Here is a 12,435-nt window from a genome sequence, read left to right as displayed (position 1 = left end):
CTTTGGAGTTAGATTTTAGTGATTTGAGGGGATCATATGTTACTTAAAAATATATATGCTATTTGGAATCTTTATATTTGAGCTACATGGAGATTGTTTTTGGCCTTGTGACTTGAGCAACATTTTGGCTGGTATTGATAAATTGAAGAATTTCAGTTTTTGCTTTCATCATTGTGGTTTCATGCTAGTGTCAACACACATCTGTTACTGGTGTGCTATATCCACAGTTGTTTTGAAACCATTTCAGATGTATTTGAGAGATAAAATTAATATTCTTGGAAAAGCTAGTCTATTTATGACAGCAATTCCTGACTAGACATATAGTTTCTTTGTATCAAAAATTAATCCTTCCATTTCATTAAAAGGTTATTGTTGTGTCCCCCACTTCCATTCCCTACCAATAGACAAAAGTGAGATGATTGTGAAAATGTGTTTCAAGTGAAAATATTCCATCAGATGGGGAAAAAGGATTTAGGTAACATTTAAGTAAAATTCCCTTTTTAGCCCTTGAGACAGTCTGAGCAAAGAATGCTCTGCAAAAACTGCGAGTAGAAAGTTGTCATTCAGGGAAAGTTAGAAGCTGAGCTAATTGGCACACTTTGGCAAAGATGACTGTATTTAAAGGAGAAAGTGCCGCCTTTGGTTTGTCAGGTAGTGACAGAGTTACTGCAGTAGGCTCTATGCTTCTTGAGAGGAAATTAATTTCCTGCAATCAAATACTGTGGATTATAGTCTTTGTCTCCTCTGTCTTGGCCACAGAAGTAACACCAAGGCTTTTTATTCAGCAATGTTTCATGGGCTTTGGTAAAACAAGCGGTGACATAATCAGCATAGAACAGTTTCACCTGCTACATTTCATAGCTCCAGTACATAGCATATTGCTGCTTTGAGACTGAGAGCTTTTACTTTGCAAGTGGCTATATTTATAAGACTTTATTTTGGGGAGGAATAGAAAATGACAGCAAAAAATCCAACATTTAGGCAGAAGAAATCTTAGTGATGTTTGAAAATGGAGTTACAAAGCAGTCTAGGGCTATGTGTTTTGGTAAATGATTTTCAGTAATAAACAAGAATTTTTGTAGAAATACTAAAGCTGATTACTAAATGATGTTTAATAGTAATATAAGTGTACAGTTTGTCTTCTTGAGTTGTTCAATTCCTGCTCTGTGTGCATACATACGTACATATCACATATATATATATATATATATATATATATATATATATGATCTATATATACATGTGCAAGCTTGAGATTGTTTAAATTCATTGTGCATAATTTACAAATAATGTTTTGAAAGTTGTAGCATTTTAATTCATTATATCTGAAAAATAATCTTTTTCTATAGGACAGTGGAGAGGAACAATAGCAAAATCTTTAAAGAAAATTAGCTAAGGTCAAAAAGAAATAGGATTTTCTTTAATAATTCCTATTTTTTATAGTTAAAAAAAAAGTAGTATATAGAGAAAAGGAGTTGCCTATCCTCCCCACCTTTTGGCCTGCTAAATTCCAGCTCTTTTCTTTGCCTTCCCTGGTGAATGGCAGAGCCTGCCTGGTCCTTGGTGAAGACATTAGGCACCCTGTAATTCACTGCTTGTTCCCAAGAATAGCTTTATTTATACTTTGGGAAGACTTGAATGAAGGTTTTGTCAGGTGAATAAAGCTAGGCCAGCCAGTCTTCTCTTACCATCTATTAGTAGTGAGTTTTGACTAAAAACCATTCTAGGAGATATTTAAAATGGAGAAAGAATATTTCTTATTTTCGTCTCCAGAGTTTGGCTTTGAAAAATAATTCAACCACTGTCAGTGTATAAACAGAATGCATAAATATTTATATAAACGAATGACTCCCCAGTAGAAAAGGAAATTAGGTGTTTTAGTTTATAAAGAGGTGACTAAAATTATACATTAAAAATCAGACAAACTATTTTAAATGGCTGAATTATCTCATTATCTAATAGTATGTTCATTACAATACCAGGCAAAAGGATTTCTAATATAGTCCTATATAATAGCTGTCCTTATTTTAGTCCAGAGTTAGTCTTATTCTGAAGCAACATCAATTTCATTCTTTTTTTTTTTTTTTTTTTTTGGTGGTTCTGGGGATTGAATCAGGGCTTTGTGCATGTGAGGCAAGTACTCTACTACTTGAGCTATATCCCCTGCCCCAATATCAATTTCATTTTTAAAATGATTCCTTCAGATATTATAGGATAGAACTGTTCTGATTTTATTTGACATGTTACATTTAAGGCTTTTCACCTTAAGTACCAACATGGTCCTTTAGAGCTAGTTGGAGCTGATTTGGGGCTGTGCTTCTAAGACACTGTCGAAGAGGTAGTCCCAATTTTTAGTTTGATAATGCACAAGGATTACTCCATTAACAGCAGTATAATTTTCCTAAAGCAGTAGGTGCTATTCCATTAAACACTGAAATAGATGGTACATGTTAGTATAGTTCTCTAGCATTCAGGAAACTCAATGATCACTTTGTTCTCATCCTGTTTCTTACAGCCAACCCCACCCGAGTAGGAGGGAGAGAGCCGTACCCAGGCTCTGCAGAAGTCATCCGGGAGTCCAGCAGTACCACGGGAATGGTCGTCGGGATAGTAGCTGCAGCTGCCCTATGCATCCTCATCCTTCTCTATGCCATGTACAAGTACAGGAACCGGGATGAAGGCTCATACCATGTGGATGAGAGTCGAAACTACATCAGTAACTCAGCACAGTCTAACGGGGCTGTGGTAAAGGAGAAACAACCCAGCAGTGCGAAAAGCGCCAACAAAAATAAGAAAAACAAGGATAAAGAGTATTACGTCTGATCCCAAGATCTTAAAAGGACACTTGTATAGAAATAGTCTTCATTTTATCTGAGACATAATATAAACTTATTTACTTTCCTTTTTATGAAGCACATACAAAAGAAGACAGGGAATGCAATCAGGAAGGAAAGACTGTTTTTAAAAAAACAAAAACAAAAACAAAACAAGTATCTCATGCTCTTGTTTCTCAAAAAACAAAACAAAAAAAAAAAAGGAAAAAAAAAAAAAAAAAACAGGGGCCAATAAATTCCCTAACATCCGCAGTGTTTTCATTTACTCTGCCTGTCTTTATGTTGCTGGAACATTTCTAAAAGACAGTGATGACCGCACGCATTCATAAAGCAAAGGAGTATTACAAAATCAAGGCACAACACAAAAACAACACAAAACATAACACACAAAAAAAGAAGCTACCTATGATCCTGGATTTAGCCAAAGTGCTAGCGCTTTCCTGAGAAGTCAGTTAGTCCCATTGCCAGAGAAGACTGTCATTTTGAGTGACTCAACCTGCAATCCTTTAAGAGTTTGCCGCCTGGTGCAACTGGAGCAGTGGTTGGAACTTGCATTTGAAACAAAGTGCTGGCTTTTTTGAAGACTTGTGTAGGAACACATTCAAAAAGCCCCTTTCTGGTTGTAAGAGAAAAAAAAATACGGAGGCCTTATTTTCAAAAATGTGAAATATAAGGCACATTTTCACACTCAAATTTCAAAAGAAAAACAAGAGGGCATAGATGCAATCATTGGGAAATTTTCATGCACGCTTACTATGTTATTACATATGTTTATATAAAATCCATCTCTGTGTGCTTTCTGGACTGTGATAAGTGACGTTTTATAGCCTGTTGTATAGAAAATGCAAAATATATCTGCTCTTCAGCCATTTTTGGTAACTCAATGTTATAAGTGTTGCTAAATATAGGGAGTTTTATGACATCAGAGCAACAATTATTTCAGTCAATTTTTTTTTTGCCACCATTATAAATTGCCACACCTTTTTTTTTAATAAAAAAGAACAATTACAGTGTAGTGTTTATTCTAAGAAAGATATGTATGAATGTATATAAAAAGACTCAGCTACTTTTTTTTTCTTATATGTACAGCCTTCATTCTGTTGCAATTAAGTTTTAGTATTTGTATGAAAGGTGTGAATTAGAAGGTAAAATATATACACAAGTATCTTATAAACTTTTCTCCCCAAAATACTCACGTTCCCACATACATTCACATTCTCAATTAACACACACACACACACACACACACACACACACACACTAATCCACAGGAGTCCATCAGATATGATGAAAGACCCAAACATGCATATAGTCACAAATATTTACTGACAAATTGAAAAGCAGGAAGGAAGATAGTTGTGCCAAGGTATTATAACAAGTGGGGTGATTTGCTTCCTTGAGATCTTGCTCCCAGGAAACCCCAAGAAGATTTAATCCCTAATCAAATAGAATATCACTGGTATACTGCTGCATGAATAGGAACCATTATGTGGGCAGGTAACAGAAGCAAAATTTGGTTAATATATACCTTAACTCTGGCTGCTGCAATTGAAAACTTTGTTTCCAACAAAATAATATATATACATATATATATATATATATATATATATATATATTCTCTGAACCTGATGTGCATGATAAACCTTTTTGGAAAGTAAACAGTTTCTCAACTAAAAAAGTATTTTCAATAATTTTTGATTCTGTATTACTACCCATTTAAAATTGTTCTCTATTTGTTGATTATTGACTAAATTTTAACTTTTCTGGTTTTACATCTATATCATTAAATATAGTTTTAGTTTAACATACATTAAGTATTAGGAAAGTATAGATTATACACTTGTTTTGCATATTGTTTCAATGATGTTCATAGCAATAAATTATTAGTATGAGAAAGTAATGCAAAGGACATGCATTATTGGATTGCAAGGAGATGCATCAGTAAAACTTGGTCACATTACTTGAATGTGTCCTAGAAGAATGATTCTAGATTTCATAGGAAAGAATACCTTTACAATTAGCTTTAATCAGCAAGGGCAAAAAATGCAAAACATCTTTTGTGACATTTTAGTTGATATAAAAATGCCAATAAGTGGCTTGAACTTCAGACATACAGTACCTTAGAAATATGTATAATTCATAGCAAATCACCACTACCTATGGTTGCCAAGTAATTGTGTAAGAAGAGTCTTAAAGGCTTTTCATGACCCAGAAAGTAGAGGCTAAAACTAAAATTTGATATCCCTTCTGTTTCAGGTTTTACTTCTTTTTAATTTGCCAGGTTAAAGAATTCACAAGTCTTTTTTTTCCCTCCCCTCTCTTTCAGTCTTACTCAGGGAAAGCCAGAAAAATAAAAGGGAATATAAAACCACTAATCTACAACTAAAGGTTAAAAAAATATGGTTGCTTTAATATTTAATCTATTGAACTTGAACTAGTTTCATCTAGAGAGAGTCTAAAATATGATAGCAAATAAATTGAACAGTGGTATTTTTAAGCAGTATATTTGTGAATCATGATGTTTGGGATTAATTTCAGTGTTTCTTCCCAGAAAAAATTTAAAATTTCATACAATGATGCAATCTAATATTGCCAGTAAAAATATTTCTAATGTTATTGGTCTACATGAAATCTAGCAGTTTTCTTCCTGAATGGAGAAAGAAAAGAGAGGAACATGAGTTAGGGAGAGAAAGAGACTTGAATACAATCCAAGTATCTTCATACCGAATGTATCAGGGTTCATGCATAATTTGTAATTAGTAGAGAATTTCACACTACCTGGCATAAATTTGATTACATCTCTAGACTGTAACTTTTCTGATTGAGAATGCTTCTTTTATATCCATGTAATATGTTGCCTTTAAAAAAAAAAAAAAACCAACTACTACAATAATGTTTGAGGTGGTCAATCCCTATGACATCAAAGAAAGGCCACATGATCTTACCCTTCTAGTGCTTTGTGTGATTGGGTATCTAAGGGGTTTGTTTTGTTTTGTTTTTCTGTTGCAAGGCCAATTTATCCATTATTGGAAATGCTAAGCAAGTGGAATTTACTGTTTTGTTAATAAAATATTTCTTAATACAACTGTGGTTTATTGATTGAAAAAATTACATGCGGCAAGCTGGGCATTGTGGCACATGCCTGTAGTCCTAGCTACCTGGAAGCTGAGATGGGAGAATCACAAGTCTGGCCAGGTTGGGCAAATAGTGACAAGTGAGACTCCATCTCAAAAAGAAAAGAGAGAGAGAGAGAGAGAGAGGGAGAGAGAGAGAGAGAGAGAGAAGGAAAGAAAATTACAGATGGCTCTATTTTACAATAAAGTGGAGCAATAAGGAAGACTACCTTTGAAAAGAAATTCCATCCTAAAGTGGCAAATACGAGAAACATATTGGCGTGTTTTTTAAATTCAAATATACATTAAACATCTCTACTTGAACACACAAATTCATAAAACTCATTGAAAAACAACAGTCCATGAAGATGCTGATTTCATAAATATGGTTTTCTCTATAAATACAATGGGATCCAAGTTAAATGAACCTGTGATAAATTCCAACACTATCAGTCACTTGAGGCATTCATTCTCATGAATGCGTTCACATTCATTTAATGGTTGCTGCAATTTACTTAATTTCTTTGATTCTCACTTTTATTATTTGAACATTAAGTATAATATATAACACCATCTTTTTAGGTTGGTAAATGTAATATTGAACTAATCTACCTACCACAACTAAGGACAAATTAAAGGTGGCCACCAGCAATATTATTATAGCTTTGAGAAAAACATGTCAGAAATGTGTGTTCAGCTTGGGCTATTTGAAAAATAAAATTTAAAAAAAAAGACCAACACAAAACAAAAAATAAATGTATAAAAGAACACATTTGTTTCCATATAATTATATGCTATTCACAAAGCTTAGTCACTTTTTGGAAGTCAGATGACTCATCAGAAAGTTTTAGTTGAAAAGTTGTGTTTTAAAACCTTGGTCTTCAAAAAAATTTTTCTTAATAGAAAAACTTCAGTTTGGCCTTTTCATTTTTCTTTTTTCAATGGCCAAAGGCTCAAACATGAATGTTCAGTCAATTTTGTTCCTATATTGTTATAGGTACATGTTACTTCTTAATAGTAATTCATGATCTTTAAAATTTAATATGGAAAACAATTCACATTTCCTTAATATTTAAATGAAAGACTATATAATTTACCTCACCTTTAAAATGTATGGCTTTCACTGATGGTGACCATTTAAAACCTATGATCAGCAAAGACACCAAGAATTCTTATGTTCTTGACCCTGGAGGCATAGAACACTAGAGTCACCAGGTGTTAAAAACATAAATGCACATGCATATACACATATATAATAGGTATGACATATATATATATATATATATATATATATATATATATATATATGTAATAGGTATAATATATAATACCTATATCTATTATATCTATATAAGAATTATATTTATAATTATATATGTGTATATATGAAATAATTTGGCAAGTGTATATAGATGAACATTTTCCTGGGAAAAGTGTTTCATTATGGCCCTCAAATTCTCCAAGGACTCCAAAATTTCCCAAAAGATTAAGAGCCACTGAAACAGACATTAGATATAAACAAAACTGTTATAAAAGTTATACTAAGGATGACTGATTCAGTCAATATTTAGAAGGCATAAAGGAGATGTCATGAACTAACTTTAGCAGTACTGTGCTTTGTACAAAGAAAGTACCCTTCTTGATAACTAAATGTCCGGCTATGTAACTGAAATTCAATCTTGCTTCATATTGACAAGTTTAACTTTCACGTATTTACTAAGCACTATATATATAAACTCTGTCTATACCACATGTATCCATTCTCATGAATGCCTTCACATTCATTTAATGGTAAACTTCAAGGATTGAAATGTTTGAATTAGTACCTTGAACACAGGCTGTATATATCCAACATGTAGCAAGGTCCTGGTTAACAAAAGCATCTGTCTTTAAATATGCAAAAGTTATCTATATTTGAAAGTGGCAGAAAGACTACAAAAACTACATAATTGTCCAAAATATATGGTTATATTTAAATACAAAGGAGAAGACAGCTTTTATGAGAGTTATATTAATAAGGCATCATTGATCTCCTTGATAATTTTTCTTTTATCAAGGGGGCTGAGTGGTTTTAAATCAACAATAATTATGTCTTGGGCTTGTGCAAGTCCTCATCGTTGAATGCTGTTTCTACAAAAAAAAAAAGAGCAATTCTGGGTGAGGAACATGAGTATTCAAGTGGCATCTGATATTACTCATCTGAATTCCACACCTGTTAAAGACATGGCAATGGTTTGTGAAGTTTTATGGAGTAATCTTGCTTAACAGCACACAGTAACTCCTTGAAGGGAAAAAAAAAAATAACAGAATATTGAGCCACATTGTCTCTCCTTCAATAAAAGTAGCAATAAATAAAACAAGTCTTATTGAATGCTTCTCACCTGCAGTAGTTCAGATGTTTACTGTTATGAACAATGTCCTTTTCAGTTACATCAACAATCTCAATTCTAATCTCTCACAAGCATAAAATTTAGAGCAAATTTAGTCTAAATCCTTGGTTTGAAAATGACTAGCTCTGGGACCTTGGGTAATCTGACTCAAATCATCCAGAGTCTATTCAGCTTTAAGAATGAGATTATGAGGATTTGTAGGATTGTGACAATTAAAAAAATATAGTGAACATTAAGTGTTTTGCAGTTAAAGGTATTTTCTTAAAAGATAAAAAAAAAAGCTCACCTCTTTAACAGGTAAAGCAAAAGTGTATGAGGCAGTTGCTAAGAGAGTAGAACTATTGAAAAATGTAGATTAAAAATAAGAATACTTAGAAATTCAAGTTGCTATTTTTCCCAGTAGAGATGATACTTTTATAATGTCTCAGAAGAAGTATTATCAGCCATGGATAGTAAAAGGGTAGCATCTTTGAAAAGCAGTATATTTCACTGTGGGTCCTTAGATCTGACTCTACATTATTACCACTCATTGGTTCTAACTCTCTTTGTGCAAAAGAGATTATACCCTGTCTTCCACATGACACTCTGGTTTCCCTTGGCCATTACTTAAATTATATGGATTCTTGTCTTTTCATAATCTGTATAACATCCTCTTGAATCTTTGTAGAAAATGTGATACAGACCGACCAGCTCCTTGGTGAATAACTACATAGGGTTTTTTTTTTTTTTTTTATCTTCTTTATATGAACTTATTCCTCTTTGATAATGACACTAAATATTATATTTATTTTTTAAAAAAGCATATATGCTTGTTTGAATTATATTTAATGAACTAAAAATATGATTTGTTTTTTACAAAACAAGTCTTTTTAAATTTGGACACATGGAATTTATTATTTGAATTAAATGTAGGATTTTTTACATCTAACCATAAGAAACTTTATTGCGTTGAATTTAAATCCTGGCCATTTGAGAGAAATGTATTATCTTGGTTCTTTCACACAATGTTCTAATATTCATCATTACCAAATGTTACATACATTTAGATGAAAATACATCCTGTAGGAAAGATATCTGAGGGATATCTTGGATATCTTGCTCCCTGAAAATATGGAAGGATTTCTCTATAAACAATGTTTTTCAACTGCAGGCATTTTTCTTCCCCGGGGGGGGGGGATTTTGATAACTTCAGGACAGAGTTTTGGTTGCTATGTTTTGAATGGAGAGAGCTATTGGCATCTTCTGGATAGATACCAAGGATGCTATTAAACAATTTTCAGCACAGAGAATAACTACCCTCAATAGTTATCCTGTCCAAAATGATAGGCATTGTACACATCAGCTGGCTAGAATAACACATCAACTTGCCAATAATCTTTGAATGAGGATTTGCTCTGTGTATCTGTCTCATTTACCAGAAGACTATTAAAAAATCATTTACCTTGAAATCAGGATCTAGAATAAGTTCCTCCTAATCTGTCAGTGAATCTAATGAAAAAAGGAATTAGCTTAGTTAGAAATGCTGCTTATTAGTTATTGCCACTTTTATAACATGGTCATAAAGCATCTATTAAAAATAATTCTGATTTTGACTTTTAGCTTATTGCTATATAATTTAAAATATACTTTGAGTATTTCTTTTGAAATCAGAGCATAGTAATGCTTCCTCTATTCTTCAAGTATCACATCTGCTTCCTAATAATGTTAGTAGTAACCAGTATAACTGCCATGCTCGCATTTAAGTTGTCTGGAATGTAACTAGCCTCGAATGGACAGATAAACCTTGCAAGAGGCAATTTTATAATCATTTCCTCTTTACCTACTTTGAATGTCAATTCTAACTGGCCCTCTATTCCTTGGAGGACTAGTTAGTTATAAGTGACCAGTTAAAATCATAAGTGTGTGATTCCTGAGCTGCTTAGCCCCTTCCAGAATCTCCAATGTGCACTCTCTTGTTTTATATCATCTTCAGCAGGTTATCCTGCTGCCATTTGGATCCTGAATATCTCCCAAAGGCCCATGAACTAAAGGCTTTACTGCAAGTCTTTGGGGCTATTGGGAGGTGTTGGAACTTTAGGAGGGAGGGCCTACTGGAAGGAAGTTGGGTCATTGGGGCATGCCTTTGGAGGAGACATGGTGACTCTGGCCCCTTCTCTCTTTTGCTTCCTGGCGACTGTAACATGAGCCGCTTCCTAGACCACATGCTTCTACCATCACAGGCCTAAAGCAGCAGGACTAAGTGACCATGGAAACCACTGAAACTATGAACCAAAATAAACCCTTTCCCTTATTAAGTTGATTTTCTCAGGTATTTTGTCACGGTGAAAGAAAGCTCACACACACACACACACCATAATTGACTTTCCCTCCATCATCCAACATCAGAATGCTCTTCAGAGAGGTGATTTCAAGGAGCACTGGAAGGAGAGTGGGTAAGTAATTTAGGGAAGTTAAAGATGCCAATTAAAGCTGATTCCCTAATAGATTACTGCTATGGGCAATACTATGTGGGGAACTATTCGAGAGAGTAAAACAAGTTTCAGAATGGTTCCACCTGAGGACCAAGGAAATTGGGACATTTATCCATCACTTCCCATCAATCTTTGGTAATGGGATGCTAGAGGGAAAGAAGATAGGGGTGATAATTTGCTCCAAAATACTTTGTGTTCCTTTACAACCTGGCAAAGCAGGCTCAGAGGTCCAGAGAAGACGCTCAAGCAGTGTTGCAAGTGCTTACAGCAGGAAGCCACTTTGTTCTTGTCCATGGTGAGTGCCAGGGGAGGTGGGTGGGTCATCTGCAGCATCTACATGTATTCTTATGTGTTTGTGACAGCACTTTTACTTGCAGTGAGTGCATTCAGTTCTCTGATAAAATCAGTGGCTTTACTATCAGAGCAGTCTTTATATTTTTCCTATGTTTCTGTGATCATTTCCTTAGGAAGATTATAGCTGGCCCCTTACAATCATTGTCTGTGATAAGTACAATAGTCTAAGAACTTGTATCCTTTAGTAGGAAAATTTATCCCAATACCTCTCATGTTTAGCAGCTTAATCCAAAACCCAGATATTCGTCTCCTCAAACACAACCCAGGACCACTGGGCATGTTGTAGCTCTCATCTGTGGATGGGAAAAAAGTAATTATGAAAACCAGATTCACCTGTTTTCTCCATCCAAGTATTCTTCACAAATGTTTTGTTTTATGAGCAAGCAGGTCACCTGTTGCTCATTGGGATATTGTCTCAGAGGATAGCCATTGGCTGAGAAGATGGACATGGGAAAAAACATACAGAATGAACCTCCAAATTTTTTATTTTTTTTTACTCCATGTTCCAAGTTCCCAGTGATAAATTTGAATTTCACAGAATCAGTTACTGGGTGGAGGAGGTCATGTCTTTGGCATTGCTAGCTTGCCCAGATGCATTTATGGGATGTAGGATCTCACAGATGCTGGGCCTGTGCCTGTATAGATTGCCTTGTTGTGGAGAATATTTCACACAGAAGCCCTCGAATCTCTTACAATGTTTCAGTTTCTCCTTCAATCAGTTTGTTTAATTTACTATATTTGCCTCTTCCATGACTTGAAAAATCTTAGTGATCCCTGTTGTGGGTTTTAAGGCAGGGCCATACTAGTTTTCTGCAGGGGAATTTTCAAGTCCTGAATATGGAAAAAGGAAGTACAGACATCCAAGTGGTCTTGTACTCTGGATACAGTCTGATGTTTCTTCTTTACTTTCTATTTTTCTTTGTTCTCGTGTATCAAGAAGAATTAGACCTCACACCGCCCATGTTCTTCTCCCATCAGCAGCCCTCACAGCTTACCTAACCCATTCACTTCATTTTGGACCAAATTTTGCAGAAGAACACCTATCTTCTTATTGGCCTTGAGTTGTGTTATAAAGATACCTCACTACTGTAGCAGAAGCCAGTCCCTTGCCCCTTCCTGATTCCCAGACCTCATTCTTGCCTGGAGAAGGAAGTGATGGGGCAGTCACAACTTGGAGAGATGGTTTTTAAATACCAACTGTGAGAAAGCTCTGGATCCAGGCACAACAATTACCTCTGCTGTCTCCTAATTAATTTCCTGGTGGGCATTATTT

General features: G+C 34.5%; 1 protein-coding gene across 6 annotated transcripts in view; it reads left to right on the top strand.

Annotated features, from left to right (window-relative positions):
- Nrxn1 (neurexin 1) overlaps positions 1–4,462 on the top strand; it is a 1,089,464-nt gene extending 1,085,002 nt beyond the window's left edge. For all 6 annotated transcript variants that reach the window (XM_071601560.1, XM_071601558.1, XM_071601559.1 and 3 more), the window contains one exon: positions 2,516–4,462. In XM_071601560.1, the coding sequence (XP_071457661.1) occupies positions 2,516–2,823 (308 nt within the window). In that variant the 3' untranslated portion in view covers positions 2,824–4,462. The remainder of the gene's footprint in view (positions 1–2,515) is intronic.
- The last annotated feature ends 7,973 nt before the right edge of the window (positions 4,463–12,435 follow it).

Source organism: Marmota flaviventris, chromosome 14, assembly GCF_047511675.1.
Source record: "Marmota flaviventris isolate mMarFla1 chromosome 14, mMarFla1.hap1, whole genome shotgun sequence".
NCBI classification, from domain to species: Eukaryota; Metazoa; Chordata; class Mammalia; order Rodentia; family Sciuridae; genus Marmota; species Marmota flaviventris.
Note: the sequence above shows the minus strand (reverse complement) of the source record. Positions and strands in the feature narration are given on the sequence as shown.